This window comes from Oxyura jamaicensis, chromosome 7 (assembly GCF_011077185.1).
Source record: "Oxyura jamaicensis isolate SHBP4307 breed ruddy duck chromosome 7, BPBGC_Ojam_1.0, whole genome shotgun sequence".
Classification (NCBI taxonomy): domain Eukaryota; kingdom Metazoa; phylum Chordata; class Aves; order Anseriformes; family Anatidae; genus Oxyura; species Oxyura jamaicensis.
Window position 1 is genome coordinate 28,365,981 of NC_048899.1, and position 21,464 is coordinate 28,387,444.

Consider the following 21,464-nt stretch of genomic DNA (forward strand, 5'->3'; position numbering starts at 1 on the left):
ATCTTCTCTCCATAAATCATTTTTTCTCATCATTTTAATACCAGAATTCCAGGGGAAGGAAAGTTTGTTTTTGCAGACAACACAAGCCAGAAAACTATTACCACAACAACAAAAAAACACCAAAGTATTCTATTAATTACATATGGCTGTTTTCTCTTTCTTGCATGCCACCCTCAATAACTTTAGTTCCTTACTTGAAGCCAAACTATACTTTCGTACAACTGTACAAACTTGTTGAAGTTTGGCTTCAACTCTCAACAACAGTCTAACGGTTGCTTCTACCAGTCAAAGAAACCAAACTGGATCTGAGCACTTCTCACCACTCTGTGATAAGGAGAACAAGACATCCATCTGAACTACCAAAAACCATATTGACTTTTTCAAATTCTTACCAATGAAAAAATTAAACAAATGGCCAACTCAGTGAAATATATCCATATCTTACTGTAGGAACCAACAGAAAGACAAATTCTCACTCATTTTAGGAGGAAAGGTATAGGTGAGCAGTGCTCTCTCTAAAGCATTTGTTTCAATTGTGCACAGAAGTGCTTTAACTTCCCATTTTCTAGAGTATCACCTGAAGACTGAGAACGCGATATCAGTAATAAGCACGGAAGAAATGTGACACTGAGGTTACCTAGTGCACAACCACAAAACGCTGGTAAAAAACTAGTCAGAAGCAGCGCAGAAGTCTGAGTCTACAGAGAGCCTGAAATAAAACCTTCTGCTAAAGAAGCAGTGCACAAGCCTCTGAACAGGCTCACGCTATGGGCTGTGATCAGCACTACATACAGCCTTCAGCGGGTTGAAATCAACAGCAAGCCTCTTCACCCTTCCCCACCTCGAACTTCCAGGAACAGAGGAGGCTGGAAAAATGAAGCAAAACCAAGGAGCCCCAGGAGACAATGACACTGCTGTTCAGGGCTTATTTTCAAGCCTGTGACCTGCCCTGCTTTGATACAGCAGGAGCCTCCTGGAGCAACAAATATTGACAAACGTTTTAAGAGCCATGTGGTGGGGAAAGGGTTGTTTTCACTGGGAAGAAGCCAAGCTGATACTTCCCATATGGTGATATCATTACTAGCACTTCCATATGGCGAAGACATTTCCTGCATAACCTTCTCAAAACGAATGGAAAGATGACAACAGCGGAAGGGGAACCTACAGGACATCATTCAAACCCAGGTCCTTGGATACGACCTCTCTCCAAAAGACATACATTCAGCATTCCCCTTCCTGGCAAAGAGCTGATAATACGTGCGGCAGGACTTCAGGGAACACAGAAATCTGCCTTCCACACCAGCCTCTACCTATAAAGCACATTTGCCACTAATTGCTTCCTCAACACATTGTACTTACAGGGAAGTTTTTTAAAAAAAAGCCACAACAAAGGACTGAAAAGAGAAACTGAGAGCTTGTGAGCTGTTGCTGACACTACCCTCCTGCACTGTGACACAGCAGGATTTTGTATGGATCCTCTAGTTTTGTACTGATGGTTTTTCATCAGCGTCCTTCCCCTGGATTCTTCACTCTGTCACTTCAAGCCCAAAGGACAACATGGCATTTTCACGTGAACCAGGAATGCAAAGATCTTGGCTGCTCTAAAAGCAAAGTGTGCAACAGCACAGCACACACATCCCCATAAAGAACATGGGGATGCAAGGAACTGATTCTTATGGGTCATCATCTGCTGTGACTCTAGATCAAAAGGCTTAAGGAGAATCTTACTTTAATATCTGGAAATTGGCCAAGGTAAGTATCCATGGTCAGAAGCGCCTGATCCACCAGCTTCTGATGGAAATCCGTCCAGAGGAGGTCATTGTTCTGAAAAACAAAAGTAATGAGCAAACTGTTAAAAGCACAGAGCTCTGCATTCATGCCTGTCTCAGTGAGTGCTACAGATAACAATTTCAGTCCCCAGAGCTCTTAAGAAATAGTCATTTCTTAGGAAAAACTAAGGAGCAGAAAAGTTAATTGAAAACATGGCAGAAATGTAGATACAGAAAAGAAAGCCTGATGCTGCTAATTCAGGCAACCTCTCCATGGACACAGCACCCTTTGTGAGCCTTCCTTTGAGGGCTTGTCTGTTCCTCTACTGTGCTAGTCCAAGTCCATAAGGCAGAATGGAAGATGGATGTCAGGCTGCCTTCACCTCCTCCTCCAAGACCCCTTCCTCCAGCAGCCACAAAAATGGGACATCTGACACCACTGGGCACCATTTTCTCCTTCACTCTAACATAGCTTTCTGAAAGATTATGAATAGCAGAAAGCTATTGTAGCACTCTTCAGCCCTCACACCACCTGGCTCCATGGAGGTTGTGTTCAAGGCTTGTACCCCCACCCTGGGCATACTTCATCTTTTCTCAGCCACGTTAACTTTCCATCAACACCCTGGATTAGGTGGAAATTGTCACTCCCTCCCCTTTTCCCACCTGGTCAAAAAGTTTTGACTAAACTAGTCGAGAAAAAAAAGTCCTCTATGTGGTGGAATTTCAGGGTGGTTTTTTTTGTTGTTGCTGTTGTTGTTGGTTGGTTGGTTTGGTTTGGTTGTTGTTGGTTGGTTTTTTTGTTTGTTTGTTTGTTTTTTGTCAGGAATAGCTCTCATCTCCCACTCCTCTTTTCCCAGATGAGAGAAAGGCATTAAATGGGGAGATGGTGGCTGGAAATATTCCTGCAGACCCTCAGAATAGCTGCAGGCACTTGTCAGGACTCATGTTTCTCTTGAGTTCTCTGGCTCAAGTTCTTTGATGGGACAGTCTCCCAGGAAGCAACACAGCAGCTCAGTAAGAAACAAGGACAACAAAGAATGTGAAACCAAACCAGTTGAATTACAACTTTGTTATTTACTGCAACACCACTTCATAATGGAAAGTTTCCATGTTAATGAAAGAATTGACCTGGAAACGTTCAGGTTTTGTTTGATCTATCTGCTTTGAAGTCAGTATTTCTTGGGTAAGACGTAAATGTTATTTCATGTGAGAATTCTGCAGGGAAAGAAGAGGAAAGGGAAGAATCCTTCTCCTGCTTTTCTCCCTATGCCTTCCCCACTGCTCCAACACCATGAACAGCTGCAGATAAGCCCAGTCCTGCAGCCTCATGGCAGATGGATCCACAGAGCTGAATTACCACAGCTGCTGCTCAGCTGAACAGCTGAGCAAGAGAGCAGAGGGTGTCTGCTTCCAGCTGGACCCACCGCGCACACAAGCCAAGGGGCATCCAAGCTGTCAAATGACAGGCTGTGCCCTAAGCTCTACAGAAAACACCTGGGCAAGTTGGACAGGCATCACCTCACCGAGGGATGAAAACAGCAGGTTGGGGTGAAATATGGCTCAGACAAACAAGATGGCAAGCAAGATATGGCAGCTAGCGGTACTGCTGTGAGTAGGAGGGTGACTGCAGCTACACAATGGCTGGCTGGTCTGACCGTGATTTGGGCATAGATTTTAGGTTTCCATTCCTCTTGAATGAAGCATGAACAATATATCCAGTTGATTCTATTACAGACTCTCTTTGGCATCCCCTGGCCCTTTTTAGCCACCGTTGAGAGAACAAAGTTGCTTGTGGACGTAAGTACAGGGCTCTTTGCACCACTCAAGCACCTGGGAACAGTGCCCCACACAGACAAAAATACAGGCCACATCCCTTCAGCTTTCCCTTATTCCCAACACTGAGTTTGTCTCTCTGATTACTGCTGTAAAGCTGTGTGTCTGAAGGAATTTAGCTCACAGACACAGCTTCCCAAGCCCATCTCCTCTGACAGACCAAGCCTGGTTAGCCCACATCCTGGGCTGAGTCTTACCTCTGCTATCTTATTTGTGTCATCTCTCCCAGGCCAATCCGGCTCATAAACTTCCTGCAAACACTCCGTCAGCTTCTTGGAGGCCTCATGCATAGCTAGGAAAGAAGAGGTAACTGCCTCAGAAACACGGAAACGCTTCAGCCCTTATCCTGAGGAACGGGGACACAGGAGATGTTGAATGGGTTACAACAAATGCTAGGCTGTTCCTTATGGAATGTCTGCCCCTGGATAACACAGAAAAGGAAGGTAACCAGAGGGAGAAAGGATGCAGTCACATCAAATCCTCTGTGTTCACACCAGCCTGGCATTAAAGCACAACCCCATCCCACCTCAGCAAATCCTGAAGGATTCTGAGAGATCCCCCACCCAGACAAGGCGGACCTTTCCTTAAAACTCCTGCCTTGGGATAGGAAACACCAGAAAGGGGATGGCTGCAAAAGCCTCGCTGCACAGGTAAGTCTTGAGCAGAAACAGTTTTCTGCATATACTGATCTTACCTTTTACAGAAGCCAAGTAAGTTCGGAGATCCTTCTGCAGCCTCGTACCTTCTGACTGTGAAAATAAGAAAACCACCAGTTATCCTTCCATACAAAGACAGTGTAAGAGGGAGGAGTCCAACATTTCTAAAGAAAGAAAAATCATCTTGCAGATATGCTAAACATCAGCACTGTAACCAGCCTAAACAAATATTAACAGGGAAACCACACAGCCCTCCAACCTTCTTCGTAGGTCCACAGCTGGTGACCTGCATGCATGTTTGGCCAACAATATCACCAAACTACTGAGCAATTTGATGTGGGTAAAGTGTGATTTGCTCTTCACAGCAGAGCCAGCTTTAATATTTTAATTTCATACGGGCAACTAGGCAGTGTTCAAAAGACAATTAGTTTGTAAGCCAAGGGCTAGTAGGTCTTTGCAACAAGTGTAACTGAAGGGTGTCTGTAGGATATGGGAGATAAATGTAATTGTCTTATTTTGAACTGGTTTGGGAGCAGTTTAGCTCACCACTTTTTCCTACAACACTGGGCAAACCCAAAGCCCAGTGCAAAGTAGGTACGAGGCCTCTGACCTGCTCAAACATCCTGTTTAAACTTCAGGGCTTGCAAATACAGGATCAATCTTTTTTTTTAGCCAAACTGTGGAGGTGTGGCCAGCATCAGACCTCACACTATGGATCAAAGGCTTAAAACCAGAAGCTAGGCTGAGTTTTGACTGTTTGAGCCTTGAGACTACGCAGAGAAGTACAGCACAAGAACCCAGATTGAAAAGGTCACGGAACTTCTTACAGCAAAGTTGGCTCAGACGCACAACCATGCGTGCCCTCCCCATCCAACCACTCTCCCACTGCAGGATAAGCACAGCCAGGTCCGTGTCCCCTCTACCCTGCAATGTCATTGACAGTGGTACAAACCAGACAGGGAAACATTCCCAAATCCAGACAGTGATATTATACAATCAAAAATGAAAGAGAACAACAGAAAGACCTGAGAATTCGACCAACACCACCATAGAGGATGTCAAAGCATGAGAAGGAGCAAACACGGAAGACCACCTATACAGATACAACTGCTGGGGTGTTCAAGGAATACAGAAAAGTTTGAAAGGCAGAGATCTCTGTTATAAAAGGATTTCCCTTCCCCTGTGGGATCTCACTGGATCCTCACCATTTCCCAAAGTAGCTGTAAAAACAAGGACACAGGAAAGCAACAGCTACATCTCACCCCTTCCTCACAGCCTGCTGCCATGCCTACCTTTCCTTCCCAGTTTGTCCCATGGGGGGGCCTCCAGCACAACTAATTTTGACAGCTGAAGACAACTCTGGAGACAGGGAGCTCACAGGACTTCTTCGACAGCTGCCTCAGAGCTAGCAGCTTTACAAGCAGACGTTTCCCATCAGCCTTCCCCACCACTCAGCCACCTCTTCCCTCAACCGAGCTCATGCCCTGATCCTCTGGGCTCTCGGTGCAGCTGTGCTCTCTAAGCAGAGGCTAAATCTGCCCAGCTGTTGAGGTGGCAGTGCTAGCATGTCTTTGTGGAGAAATCCATCTGCTTCCAAACACTACACCTGATGTAAGTTCCTTGCCTCAAAAGTTTGGATGAATTCACATTTGTTCATTTCCTACTGACATCAACAAAGGAAACGAGGGATGGCAAAGAGCTGACTGCCTTTATAAAAGGAAGCCAGACTCCTAGTTGGATGGAGAAGCATTGGAAGGTGACCCAAAGAGAGCACAAAAGGAAAGGGTGACCATATCTGCTGCAAAAGTCCTAGGAGGCCTTAGAATACAAGAAGGCAAAGGTAGAGATCTTTAGTGGCTTAAGGTCAATGGGGAAACCTGGGCAGATGAAACTTCCTCGTGGTGCAATCAGAAACCACCAGGGATGAGATGCCAGTAATCAAATGCACAGAGGAACATCAGGGAGGCTGAGCTGACAAGCAGTAGTATGAGTTTGTTTGTGGCCAAAACAGCAAGCAAGAAGGGCTTAGAGAAAAGCAGTGATGTCTTTGCCTAGAATGGGTCCACACTAGAAACCACAGACTGGAATTAGCAAGGTCAGCTGTCACATCAGAAAAAGAAATGGCACAGAAGAAACTACCATGCAAAACCCCTCAGTTCTACACGTTTTCACCCTGCAGCTGTGTTGCTTTTAAGAATCACTCAATTCAAACACACAACTTTGAGGTTATCAAAAACTCAGAGGCAGGGAAGGTCCTCCTGCCACAGACAGGGAACCTGCCTGCCACACTCTTGGGGACTGCAGCATCTTAAACTGTGAATGAAAATTATGGCACCTGAAATCAGAAACCACCTTTAAAATTGTGCCCATACATGCCTGAGTCCTGACACAGCAGCATATGAGAGAACCCCCGCCCTGGGACTCTTCAAGACTCAACACCAGGCCCAAAATAAGGGTAACAAAAGGACCTCTGAGAGGTCGACTGGCACTGTAGTTGAGCATCAAATCAACAAGGGCAGATTTTTAGATAGGTCACCTGAAAAAACTGCAAGTCGGGGCCCAAATACTGGACTGTGCAATTACAGCCATGCCCAGGTAGTGCCATCAGCCGGTATGCAGTGCTGTACCCTGTAACCACAGGGGTCTTTTCAGTCAGCCCTTGCTGAAGGCTCTCCAGGGCTATGGGGTTTACTTTCAACGTACTTAGCCTGCAAAGACACTGAATGGTCTTCATAGCCTGTAAGATCTGTAAGCAGAACAACTCAAAGAGAGGCCCAACTATCAGTTTTGCCCAAGAACCCCAGCTCTCCTAGACACCTGGCTGGCTTGTACCTGGAGTTTCCCTCCAAGTCTCTTTTTGGCATTTCCATTGTTTTATTTCTTGCCCTCAATGCAGCAGCTCCCTCCCTCGCTGCCACAAGGGTTTCTCTTCATTGTTTTAAACATGAATGCTTTCCCAAGAAACTCTGGCAAATGCTTTCTCTCCGTGTGTGCAGCACCTGCTTTCTTCAGGCTAAAGCAGGCTGTCACGAACAGCCACAACTCTGCATAAACAGCTCACAAAGTCGTTAGGCACGGTCAAATGCTGTACAGAACAGAAGCTTTCTGTACCCTTGAGTGCACATACAGAAGATGCTTTAGAAGTAAAAGTAGACAAGAGAGTGAAACTGGAATCTGAAAAACGAATATAGCTCCCAGTTATCAAAGAACAGAAGGTCTAAGGGTGTGCAGGCCAAGTTATAGAGTATGGTTGGCCCTAAAGATGTTCGGGAAAGAAATGTCATACTGCCATGCTTGCAATCGCAGTGTAATGCAACCCTGTGAGCCTGTAACAAACACAGCCAGGTATAACATGAAGGGCTGTACGTGCAGGAAGGTGCATATTTAAACACAGAAGAGCTATACTGAGGCAGCTGGAAGAGCTCTCTTCAAAGCCCAAATGAATTACGTATTACTTATAACTCAGTGAAAGAAAAACACAAAAGTATTTTGGGGACTTCTTGTTTTATTGGGGGAGTGTGTGTGTGTTTAATTTATAACACCTTTCACCCAGCACTATTTATGTGTGTAATTCTCAGTAGAGCTGTTTCTTGGTAGAAGACAAGTTTCCAAAAACATTCTCTCCTGACTTCTAAAGAATAGATTTCGTGCCAATTATTTTTACAACAGCAGACAACTGTTCAAGATGATGCTTCTCACCCCTCACTCTCTTAAGCAAGGAGGCAAGCACAGAGGGCCCAGCAGACTGCCACGGCTCCTTATCACAGGGCAGAAGAGGAGAGTGTCCCAGCTTTCCCAATGCTGCAAGTCAGATCTTGATAGCTCTGCACATGAATTAGCAATTCTGGGCATTGTGCCAGATGTCCTGTAACCCTGCAATAAAGTATGGCCATCTCTGCAACAGGCCACAGGCTTTGCACTGAATTTGCAAAGCCTCAGAACTGAGGCATCAATCTTGCTCTGTCTGAACTTTTCTTGGCCAGCCTTTAACTTTGTTTTGCTTGGCTTAGCTGTGACGAAAATTTGTCCAATTGACTTGGTATTTATGGCTGCTTTGCTTTACTTTTAGTTACCTTTGTGTGGTACAGCTATAAGCATTTCTCGTGTTGTTTTTTTATTATTTTTTTTCTTTGTGTATTTTTTTATAGATAGCAGTAACAAGCAGTTATTCTATGTTGCATGAGTTATGAGTCTCATAACAAGACTCACATGAGAGGAATACAGGTCTCTAAGGATAGCAGAGGACTTGAGAAATTAAGACATAGGATATGGCTCAAAGGCACTTTGGAAAACATACAAAAATGTCGCCAATCAGATCCTAGAAAGAGAATGATGAAACTGTCAAGATGAGCATTATACTGCTGACAGTGCAGGACTTCAGATGCTGACGGCTCACTCCAGCACCCCACCACCGCCAGAACAAACACTGACCTTCAGACCCAGAGGAGCAGCGGAAGGGCGAGCACAACACCAGGAAGATGTGTAGAAGTGAAGCATGTCACTGTTTTAACTGCATTCTTTTTCTCTAACAATTCAGTTTGGACTAAATAATGATTTCAGTTTTACAAACCATACGTTGTTGGATTTACTTATGTACATGGCGTGCTTCCTCTCTGCCCATAAACAAGGTTTTAGGTGTAGCATCCACAGCCAAACCTACATTGTGAGAGCAAAGATTAAACCCGGCACCCCGCAGGGATACCCAGAGCTGTGCTGCCTGCACCGAGGCTGAGCCGAGCACTGCGAAGCAGGGGCAGTGATGGTGCAGCCCATGCCAGCAGCAGCTTCTCTCTCGGGCGCTTGTTGTGAAATGCTGTAAACAAACCCAGAACTTCCACGCGAGTGACGGCTCCCGAAGGTATCAAACCCAGAGGCTGTGCCAGGCAGGAACACGAGGCGGTGCCAGGTGTAAGGGCTGCTACCAGCCTCCCCCTCGCTCACTCCCTCCCGGGAGCATTTCAAGTGCAGGGGAAGAGAAGCCAGTGCTTGGCACATCTCAGGTGCCACAGCTTTGCAGCAGGTCTCTTGCTCCCAGGTCTCCAAGGACAATTTCCCTTTGTGCTGGTGCCTGGACACAAGTGACACAGGGAAAGGGAAGGAGAGGAGCCTTCCAATGACCTAGCTGGGAGGCTAATTGCCAGAGATAACCTGTCGTGAGGGAGTAACATGTGGGCCAACTGTGCTGTTTGGTGCCTCCAAGAGACACAGGGGAGCCCTGTAGCCCTGCAGAAGCATTGTTATGCCCAGCTCATTTGTCATGTAGCAAATCCATCTGTCTGAGAGCTAAAAAGCTCTCACTATTCTGAGACCTCAGAGCAGCGATCTCATATGAACCTGAATGGAGAACACTCTGGAAAATGCAATGCCTTCCCTCGTGTCCACTCATCCACCATTTGGGAGAACCACAAGATGCCCTAGTTGAAATAATAACCTATTTTTAGAAGTGTTCCCCATTCATTGACAGTCGTCCCCCCCCCGGGAACGTGTGTCAGTGTGACCCAGAGCAGTCATTAGAGTCAGAGGAGCCTCCAACCAACTGAGCAAACAAGGCCACTGCCACTGAGATATTTTTCAAAGCTCCCTTCCTGTTTTAATAACCCTCTGGTTGCACCCCAGCCAGTTCCCCAGGAGAGCTATTCTGTTGGAGGCGTGCAGCAAAAGCTCACCTTTCCTCCAGGCTTAACACATCCAACTGGAGAGCACTTTGTAAGGAAAGGGCACAGAGCTCTCACGCACAGCCATACCATACACACGTACTGCATACACATGCAAATGGAAGCAGGTGGGTTTATATGCACATACAGCTAACGTTTTTTCCCCAGTCTCTTTAGCACTTTAATTCCTGGTCCCTAGATAACAATCCAACTAACTCACTTTTATGTAGATGCCCTGTAGTACAGGCATTGCCTGCATTTATTTTACTGATAGTGAAACCGAGGGCCAAAGCAAAACCAAGAGACCACAAGCAGCAAAAGCACAGCAGCCTCTGGCTCCTTTGACAAATTGTTTGGAGAGTTTAGCTCATGGCCTGTCCCTGCAAGATGGCGAAAGAAATTGAGCTGTGAGGGGTACAGAGGCAGTGCTTCTTTAATAGGCTTCTCAGTGCACCATGGGGACTGATGGCTTTGGAAACTGAAAAGCCATTCTGGAAACTGAAAAGTCATTCAAACAGCCATATCAAGGTTTGAATCTGAGTTTTTCTTCTTAAAAATGAGATTCCCTAATTGCTGATAGCTGGTCTCAACAGTGATACGGAAAAGTCACAACTGGTAATGGCATGTCCCCAGAAGGAAGCCAAACTGTATTCCTGTGTGTACTAGAGAATACCATCGGTAGACAAGCTATAGTGACATTGCACGTACTTCTGAAGCAACAGCTACTATTGCTGCCAAAAGAATGATCATTATTCTCCAGGAATCTGTAGTCAGCCTTGGTTAGAAACAAGTCCAAGTCAGACTGAAAGATTTTCATTATATTCAGCTGTGGCAAATCCCGGGTCAGCCAATTTTGGGGCACAGAATCACATCTGCTGAGTCCTAACAGACATGATGCAGCTGCCACTAACAGCTCCAGGAAAAAAAAAAAAAAAAAAAAAGGGCTTTAGATATGTCAGGAAACAAATGGTCTAAAGGTTTTCTTTAGCACCACCTGTGCTTTGGTGTTGCATGTACTTCCTGCCATGAAACAGAAGCAATGCTTCCCCTAACACCAAGCAGCGCTGTGCTTCAGCCAGCCCTGTAAATTCCTCTCATCTGGGTGGCTGAAAGTTCCAGTTATAAAAACACACCCAGGTCAAGAATGCTGTCCATGGCACGGGGAATTGCTACACTATTAAAATATTTGTGTGCTACAATAGAAGCAAGAAGCAGACACTTAAAAGAATGATGACTCAGGTTTGACACAGGGATTGTGCAAAGATGGAGAGGAAGTTAGATTTAGATCTTATCCATTGAAGGGCATTCCCTTTTCACCATTTGCTTTGTTTGCCTCTCTTTTGCTATTCAGAAACTGAATCTATCCTTTTTCCATTTTGTTTTTCTTTTTTTAATCTGTTTCCTCTCCTATCCATTTTTCAGAGAGGCAATGTTGCTCTTAGGCCTATTTCCAGCCCAGCAGGAAAAAACTACACTGCACAGCAGATGATAACTGAAGAAAATGTTCTGGTTGAAGTATTTTTTTCCCCCAAACTTGGGTCCGGAACAAGAATTAGTTTTTAGCATATGCTCACTCACTCCATGGTAGCGAAATTGGAAGATACAGTGTGAATTCTTGTAAGCAAACAGTTAAAGAGTTGTGGGTCACTCCAATACGACCATGGCATCATTTAATTTCATGTGCTTTAATTGCATATTGTAGGAGATGATTAGAAACTAATACTGAAACCCGGGGTGTAATTACATATCTCCAATTATCTTACCAGCTGTTTGTTGAAGTTCTGCACACACTGCTCAAACTGTTCATCTTTCGTTTCATCTGCTTTCCCAAGCTTCTGAAGGACCTGCAGAAACAGAGAAAAAAGACAGGAGACTTCAAACACAGACATAACAAAGCAAATGCAAAGAAACAGTTGCAAGTTCTTGTTCATGAGGTTGAAACAAGGAAGGTTAAAAAAACTCTCCCTTATTCTTTTACTCAGAAATTCTAGAGTATTTCTCTGCGCAGTCACAACCTGAAGAAGGACTTGCTGATGAATGCACTCAGATCTCTAATACTCTGCTGTGCAGAAGAGCACAACTCAAGTTTGCTCTTCACATGTCTAACGCTTTTTGCAAACAAGGCAATAGCGACCCAGTTATCGATCTCCCAAACCAACCAGAAACGAACTGCATCCCTCATATTCCTCATGTTCTGTGGTTATGCTCATCCTGGTTTAACATGAGACCAGTTCAGACAGGTTGGGATTTTTGCTTCTGGAACAGCTGGAGCATGCTGCCCTCAAACACATAAAGCTGTGCAGAGACATCCTAAGAAAGAGAATATGGATGGCGCAGTCAAAGTCCACCTTCTTTCCTCCTTTTCTCACTATGCACATGCTTAGCAGGAGCTGGCTGCTGAGAGCAATTGGGGACCTCACACCATGAGTCTATGGGACACTCTGTGTCACATAGGAGTGTCAGCAGCCAGCCCTGTTCCTCTCACCACCTCTCAGCACAGCACAGCTCCCCACAGCCTGCAAAAAAACCTTATCAGACTACTTCCCTTATCACGTTTCTCTTTTCATAATCTCTGTGCAGCTAAGTAGGTCGCTCCAGGGCTTTGAACAAAGCACTTTTTGGGCAGGAGGGCAGGTCCCATCACAACAGGGACAGACAAACTGCAGCTGCGGAGAAGGGCAGCAGTTACTTGCTGTGCCCCAAGCAACTCTAGCAGCAGGAAAACAAGAATACGCACTACAGCTGGTTAAGCCTGATTAAAACACATTTGTTAATCAAAAATAAAACCTGATGATGCCCAAAAGAAAGCCTGGTCTTGCAGAACCAATAAAAATGCAGAAAAGCCTACCCAGTCCTCAGTCAGAGGAGATTCTGGGGAGCCAAAGGTAGGCAAGAAAGGGTGCTGCAGGAACACTTGGACAAGAAAGGGAGTGCTGTCTGGTGAGAGCGTGACTGCCAGTGAGGCAGAAAGCACTGAAAAGCAGAAGTCTCTCTTGCTCTGCTGAACACAGCAGGCCTTTATCCATAGATCTCAACTGCCATGTTCAGAGAACCCAGGAGCAGGTGCAGGTTGTTGCCATCAGGTCTACAGGGAGGCCACTAATAAGTGTCTCCAGCCCCTCTGAGGGGCTGACTGCCAGGCAGCTGTGACAGCCACCTAAACCAGCTTCTTCCAACCTTTTGCAACCTGTGGATCCTTTCAGAGAACATAAGGAGGGCTTTCTTCCTGCAGAGCAGGGATCAGACTTCTACTTTCAGTCCCCAAAATGGCACTGAGAAGGCCCATGAAATGGGGTGTAATATTCACCTACTGGCCCACTCTCGCCTTAGTGCACAGGCAGGGTGGAGGATGTTTGTGTTATGTCTCTGAGGCTTATCTCAATTCCCCTCTCTCTCGTATAAACACATTCCTCTGCTTACCCATCTGCAGTAACTGCCTCTAAAGCTGCGCGCAGTAAATCAGCATAGCCATTCAGCTCATAAATCCCCTTATTTAGGCTAGGATTGAATGTCCAGGAGAGAATCAATGATTTTCATTCTCCCCATGTTCAGTGGCCTCTCTTCAAATCCAGGAGTCTTTGAGGTATTAACGTGGCAGTAAAGGATGAGGGGGAGACGCATGTGCATGAGGACTGCCCTGTTTGTGACTGAGGACTGACCTGAAAACCTCCAGCTAGAAGCACAGCTCTCTACAGCTCAAGTGACAGCAGCAAGCACTGCAGCCTGAATGACTAATGCGCTTGGTAAACTGTCTACACAGCAGGATGCAGACAGCATGAGTATTCGCATCTTCCTCCCAAGCCCCTGGCACACACAAACTTGTTGAAGACTGGAAGAAAAGCAGAGCAAGGTGGAGAGGCAGAGTCCTATACATCAGCTACTAGTGCCTCCTTTGCTCATGTGCATGCCACAGGAACACTGCTCAGGCTACACATTTCTCTGCCATTCCAACAAGGGAGAAGGGTTCAATATGGCTTCATCTTCCCCAAGCGGCGTGGTGAGCCTCTTCTACTAGGGATGTTGCTCAAAGGCCCCATGGTCAGCTGTACTCCCCTGGGCTACCAGACCCATTATGGAGCAAGAGTTTCCCGCCCGCTGGGTGACTTTCTCTATGTCCAGCACATGAAGAGAGCCATCACACCAGAAGTGCCCATCAGCCCTGAGTGCCCAGCAAGAACATGAGCTGCAAATTGCAAAGGAGAATGAAGTTCCCAATGCGAAGATCAAGAGAACTGATGTGAATATAAAGGAGCTTTTTTATGGGGCAATACATCTGTCTGGCTATTCAGGAGATGTGATGTTTTCAGGCCTGGAGGGAAGGAGACTGTTTAACTCAAAGGAATCTGGAGTATGTTGCCAGGGGTCAAAGGTTTAGAGCAGTCTCTGTGCATCTATACCCACAGACCATTCATTGAGATGGCCTGCACTCCTGCCTCCCACATGTCCAAGAAGTTAATCTGCAGTTCCACTGCTCCCCAGGGGACAGGCACACCGAGTGCAGGGTCAGCTGGCCAGCTGGGAAGCTCTTGTACCACTGTGCTGAGGGGCTCTGCGCTTGTCCTGCAAAACACTCGGTACTGGAATGGGCTCTGAACTCACAGGCTGGCTCTGCGGAAAAAGCTTCTGCTGCACCAGTGATGCTCCGCTGAGGAGCAGCTCTGAATGGGGGAAAAGGCAGCCTCATGCAGTCTGCTGTTTGCCTCATTACTTGCTATGATATAGCAGAGACATTTCTGCACTGCTTCATGGCGTGGATTATGTTCTCTCACCACCCTCTCTCAAAAACAGATCTGCCTTGTACAATAATATAAAACTCATCTGAGCAGTATAAAATGATGGCTCCACAAGGCTGGTCATCCAACCTGCTCCCAGCTCTCCCAACGGAGCCATACTGGCGAGCTGTACTAACAGATTCCTCTGGACCCCCTAAACCAGACAGGGATGGAGCAAATGGCCCTGGGTGTGCTGCTGACTGCAGGCATGCCTATTCTCTCTGCTAATAGCCCGTGAGCTCACAGGACAACTCCCGTCCCCAGGCTGGTACGTGCCGTCATAGGTCAGGCTATTCCGGGTGAGCCACGGCTGCTCCCTCCCTTCCCCTGTGACGGTCTCTAATCCTCCAGCTCATTGCAAAGCCAGATAAAGTTCGGATGGAAACTTCAGGCTCTTTGATAGCTATTAATGGAGCAGATTTACCAGGGTAGGAGTCAGAACCCTGCCGTGGCTCCCAAATCTCAGGGCGGATCAGGGATGGTGTGATCTGTCAGCTGCTGTCTGGAGGCAAACCACACTGGGCAGCGACGTGGATCTGGCATTTAAAAGATTAAGCAGCAACCATGGCTAGGCTCCTTGGTCTGCCCTTGACCTGAGAAATCCTGACCCTGCATAAGGAAAGCGACCGTTTTCAAAAGGCGGAAGATGAAAGCTCAGATGAAGGAGGGAATACTTTTCATGAATGAGGTGGTTTAACAACACGCATATAATAACAACACACCAATAAATCCAACCTGTGGATACCAAATGGAGATAAATCTCCATCTGAAATACCTGAATTTAGGCTGGTCTAGCCCTGATGAAGGGGGAGTCACTAAGCTCACAACTTAGTCACTAGCTCACAACTGCAGGGAACCGCACAAGCTTTTTAAGCCTGTTTTGTCCTTTGCCCCAATGAGATGCGTGTTGCTCAATGAAGAGCTTGGGTTTTGTGTTCAGGGAGAGGAGCAGAAGCCCCCCGCCTGCCCCCCGGGAGCAGGACGCGCTGATGCCTCGGCGCCTGCCTGTAGGCCCGGGGGGGACAGCCCGGCCTTCTCGTCCCAGCCTGGCACAATCGAGCCTTTCTTTGGGACAATCAGACAACGGAGGATGGGATGGACAGGAAGAAACTCCAAAGGTCTTAGCACTGCATTTTAAATTGAGAGAATTATTCCCGGGGCTGAGCAATCAGCAAGATCACTGGAAAATGGGAAAGGGCAGTGTCAACCTTAGTGCAGACAGAGCAGCTCTTGTTTGCCTCTATTTGCTGGCAAAATTCAACAGATCCTGCAAAGACAGGACGCTGGGAAATCAGGGTTCAATACAGTGTTTTGTTAGAGACTTCCTGTATAACCTGGGAAATCCACATCCGATGTCACTTCCATCCAGCTGAAAAGGGGAGCATTTGTTCAGCATGTCACAGGGTGACCACAGTTATCCCTGACATCCCCAGCTGGCAAACGGGAAACAGGGGTGCAGAGAGGTGGGGTGACCAGGGTTTTGAGTGCTCTTATAATTTCACAGGTGTCCCTCTCACTAAAGCCTTTAAGAATTTGCATTTATTTCCCATATTCTAAACCAAAATACAGCTATATATATAAAAACAAACAAACAAAAATATAACAACAATAATTTTCTGGTCACACTGGACGTTCTGAGACTTCAACAACAGCAATATAAAAATATGCTAACAGTGACGAACTTAAAGCGTTCAAATAGACTGGACTGAATGGAGATCCTTCGCTAATGGCAGACTTCCAAAAAAAAATAGACAACTATTTAAGGTGTGATTTAAGCAAGACCGCATCCACTCTGAACAGGGGAAGGATCTTGCAAGGCCCTTTCAGAGGTAGTTTCCAAATCCCAAAGATGACAGCAACAGAAGGTTAATCACCTGGTCTCTGAATACCCACTCCAAGACCTCACTCCTTCTTCTGTCAGAAATGCAATATACATCCAAACGTGACTAAATAAAAATGGCAAATATGGCTAATCATCAAAGAAATCTAAGTCTCTGTCACCTTCCCTAAATGGCACTATACTGCAAAATATCCCACAGGAGCAAGAGTCACAGTGCACTGCTTTCAAGGCTCATCTCAAATATCTGCCTCTGACAGCTACTAAGGAGCAGTCTCACCATGACCTGCACCTTCAGGACACACCTCTCGAGTTTAACCTGACTGACTCACTCTAGTTTAAACTCAAGTTTAATATGACTCATGTCATATTGGGTTGCCTTACAAGGTTCATCCTCCTTACTCTACAGCCAATAAGAAAAAAATCCAGGAACATCACTTTCTCAATCTGAATTATTTCCCGGAGAAACCTGCTACCCCAGAATAGGCTCAGAGATAGTTCAAGGCAGCAAGTTTCACCAGACTGAAGTTAGCATCTGAAGGATATAATCATGTTTCTGCTCTCTGCATGCCAGGTGTAAAGTGAGATGTAGAATTACACACAGCAGGTATGGGACTTTTTTTTTCAAGTCTTGTGGCTGGAAATGATAGTCCGCTTATCCTTAAGGCTGAGTCATAGGTAGTGAGTAACACCCCCAAGAAAGGGGTACACAAAGGACCTGCCCTACTTTTGTGGCTGCACATTGCACCATCCTAGTCTAAGAACACCTGCTTTATTTCAGCACTTTCCTTTCAATACTCTTCTGAAAACTTTATTAATTTTTTTATTTTTGGTGAACCATAAAAAGGGGATTGCTTGGCTGCAGCAAATTTTCGTTTAGGAGCTACAAACCTCCATCCAAACTCAGAGGCTTTAACTGAAGGAACTGCAGGGTACAAGCCTGTAGTGATAGCCCTCTGAGGATAAGCTATTCCTAACTGCATCATGCACTACACCCAAGACCTCAAGCAAATCAAAATTACTCTGCTCAGCTTCTCCCTGTAGGATGAGGCAGCTAGTATCCAGTTTAAAACGCTGCAAAGTCTCACCCAGCTGCTGCACTGGAACATCTCACAATGCTTATAAACAAAAGCAGAAAGATGTAAAAACTTGTTAATCAACAGTACTACCGGGAGGATATTATTTTGTTTTCTTACAGTAACAGCACAAGAGATGTTTTGTATTTCATTCAGCCCCACTGCTGCCAGACTTATAGTACTCAACTTTTTCTGAGGAAGGTAGTAAGGACTTTACTTTCAATTCCAACCTGTGATCAAATCACTTTTCTAAATTGGGCTTTGACATTTCCCTGCCTTAATGTCACTCACTCTGGAAAGCCTTGGTTACCAGGATCTGCTACCTTCTCCAGCTATAGTACATCATCAACATACAAATTAATGGAAGAAAGTAGGAAGGAAGAAAAAGGAGCAGCACAACAGGATAGGCTAAAAGCCCCATACTTGGCTGGCACAAACTTCCTTGCAAAAGCCCTCCCTCTTAGAGGAAGATGGTTGTTGAGGACCACAATCTCCTGAGCACAGCATTTTCCTCCAGAAGCTGACATTTCCATTTCCAGAGAGAGCAAGTATGGTGAATCCAGCAGACAGAAGTAACATTCACCAGCCTCATTCTGCTTCCTGCTCCCCCAAATGAGGAAAACAATTCCAGAAACGCTGATCTTGGACATTTATCCAGGTTGGAAGCTTCTCCTCCACCACGAAAAATAATGATATTCTGCCCAAGTAGCCTTTCCACATTACCTACAGGACAGGCAGTACCTTTCCGCAAGGTCAAGTCATGTTATTCAAGTGGTAAAGTGCAACTGCTCCCAACATCACAGGTGACACCCAAGGTTCTGTATGAAGGGAGTCTCCCTCTAAGATAAAACTCTGTGTGCTGTAACAGTTCATCACTACGAGGGTGCCCGTGTTGCTTAAGTATTCTGAATATGTGCATATTCACATGCATATAGTTCTGGATAACTCACACTTGAGGCACCTAACCCATGTGAACCACTGTCGGTAGCTACTGAAAGGTGATGCTGGAGAAGCAGTTCAGAGACCTGCTGCACATATGAGTTTAGTAAGTCCACAGACTGTATTTGCTGCACTGAAGAAGGCATTTATTAGTGTGAACCTGAGAAAGGTTATGCAAACTGTTACGGAAGGCAAAGCCATCAATACTCCAGCTTGCTATGCAGAATAATGCCGACTTAACATTCAGAGCATTTTTACACATTTATTTTATCTAGACGGTCTACAGATTTCAGAAAGACAAATCCCTCCAAAAGATTGCAGAACCTGGCAAATCCTCATGATCTAGGAACGAGCAGTCATATATTGCAAACATTAATCTAGGAGCCCTCTAAGAACTCTGAAATCTCCCATCTCCTAATATCTAACAAGTTTATTCTCCCCCTTTTTTTGCATGCAACTATGGGCTGCTACTTTGGGGAATCCTAAGAGCCCACCTACCAAGAGGTCTGAGCCCTGGAAATCAGTTAGTTGTCTGCGGTTTATGCACTTAAAATATAAACCAAGACCCGCCTGCAACTTCCATTTTTAGCTATTACCCACTAGAGAGATGTTGTTTTTTTGTTTTGTTTTGTGTCAAGAAGCAGGGTGTTTCCAAAATAGCTGTCTGCTGACTGATGTCCCTGATCCTTCTCTCGAGGCGTAGGCTGGAGTACCTCTTTGTTTCTTTAATCTACCACACCGCCTGGAGCAATAGGCCAACAGCTTCTATCTCATCTTTCTCTGAAACCTTCGTGCTTACAGCTGCAGTATCTCTCAGGCTACTACAGCCTAGTCCTTTTTATCCTCCCATCTTTGACCATACAAGTACAGCATATCCATTGCTATTTGGCAAGCATTACACAAGTAGGGAAGAAGCCAAGGTTAAAGCTATCAGCTACACGTCCTGCCTCCAGCGGCCAAGCACTCCTTGCAGCACTTCAGTTTCCTACAGCCACTTTGTGAACAAGCTTGAGTTACATGTTAGAAGCATCTGATCAGTGAAAACATGCACAGAGACTTCTGAAATTTGCTTTTATTACAATAAATATGGGTTAAAAAGGAGCAGTGTAGTATTCAGAATTACGGAGGTATTTTTTGCGTCGAAGCAGAAGGTCATTACTGATCTAGTCCTCTTCTTATCTTCAGGAACCTGAACTAACAAAGTGGTTATTCTACACCTCTTATATAGGCTCTCATATGCTGGCATCCAGATCGCTTGATGAGTGCCGTGCAGATAGCCAGCCAGCACGCTACCAATTCCCACAACACTGGGCTACAATGTCTAGCCCTCGGCAAGTTTGATGGATTGATTCTCAGCTTTCCGCAGGCCAGCGGTGGGACTCCTTCTCCAAGGCACGGAATCAGTTCTGAAACCAAAAGTCACAGGAAATACCGCGCAGTTAATCTGTGCTAATTCCAGACTCATACAGACTCATTAGAGAAAGAGATAAAGATGACATTCAACTGCAAGCAAAGCCCAAGGGCTCAGTCAATTTTTGTGGCATCTGCCCTGGCAAAAAGCCTGTAAATAACAAGGTCTTTGAAGAAACAGGCAAGTTCTCTAAGCACTCCCTTGCTTTTATTAGGGAAAAATGTTGTTCATAGTACTTTTGAGTGGATCTAGCTACATTTTGAAGCAAAACCAAAACAAGCAGACAAAAAAACAGAGCCTAAAACACAAACCCTCACATCCTCCCAGTACCACTGGGATATATTTAAAAACTATACCACGAACACATTTTTCACCTAAAATGCCACATAACTTTCAAAAAAAATACTTTATGAATATAATTGCTCCCCTAATAGTAGGGTATCCTATATATATATATACATACACACACACTTTTTTATTAACTGTCCTAGGAAAGGTTTGAAATCCTGGCAAGGAATGTTAAAATTGATAACATGGAAGCCTTCTTTTATGAGAGACCCTGCAGCGACACTCTATCAGTGGTTAACTGTGAAATGACGTGTCTCAAAAATCATGTTCTGCTGATCAACAGGCTTGACATCAGGTACTACAAACTAGGTGCTACTTGATGTTGGAAGTGGGGAGAGTTGAGCCCTCTCACACCTCCCCGTCCTGGCTGCATCAGGCACGGACGTATGGGCAATGTGAAAGGGGAAACTCTCCCCTTGCTTCCAGCCATGTATGTGCACCCACAGCAGGTGATGACACTGGAGTTCAGCTGCTCCCTTTTCCCAGCTGGCCACAGCTACATCTCAAGTGTCTTTTTCCCATGTGGCAGAAGGTATAAAGGCCAAGCTGGAGAGCCCAGCTCAGCTCCTTTGATTCTGGGGAGGCCCCAGCTGACAATGTTACCTCAGAAAGGGTGCTGTGTAGCAGCTCTGCCACACCTGCACCAAGCAACAGGGTTTGCTGAACACCTCTATCTGCGAGTCTGACACACAAAGACATTTTAGCATTAAAAAGGCAGCTCAGAGGGATATATATATATTTTTTTTTTTTTAAGAGGAGCAGAAAAGTAAGAGTTCCTTCACATGCTAGGGCAGTGCGAAGTTTGCAGAATCCTTAAGCAGGGCACAGAACACAGCAATCCAACGAAAGCAGTTTGCCTTGCTCATCCTCCCCTCTCAAACCTGCACATCAAGACCTCCCAACCAAGTCAAAACATTAAGTGCCCCTAATTATCAGCCCAGTCGCTTCTGTCCTTCATGCAGTTTCCAGTTCTCAGATAACCAGATCTGATTTGAGCTCAGCAGCTTTTATTTTTGACAGCGGTCTCAGAGTTCAGTTACCAGCCTTGGACAAGCAGGCTCTGCGCTCAGCTCTGGGCTGGAAAGGTGTCGACAGACGCTGAATATATTACACGCAAGTGGACATGAGCTGTCACTGCCAAAGGAGAAGGAAAAAGGCACACTGAGGAA

General features: G+C 45.6%; 1 protein-coding gene across 18 annotated transcripts in view; it reads right to left on the reverse strand.

The window, feature by feature from the left end:
- BIN1 (bridging integrator 1) overlaps window positions 1–21,464 on the reverse strand; it is a 93,444-nt gene that overhangs the window by 44,137 nt on the left and 27,843 nt on the right. For all 18 annotated transcript variants that reach the window (XM_035331041.1, XM_035331039.1, XM_035331044.1 and 15 more), the window contains exons 2-5: window positions 11,676–11,756; window positions 4,297–4,351; window positions 3,800–3,894; window positions 1,729–1,824 (exon numbers count right to left, since the gene is read on the reverse strand). In XM_035331041.1, coding sequence (XP_035186932.1) covers window positions 1,729–1,824; window positions 3,800–3,894; window positions 4,297–4,351; window positions 11,676–11,756 — 327 coding nt within the window. The remainder of the gene's footprint in view (window positions 1–1,728; window positions 1,825–3,799; window positions 3,895–4,296; window positions 4,352–11,675; window positions 11,757–21,464) is intronic.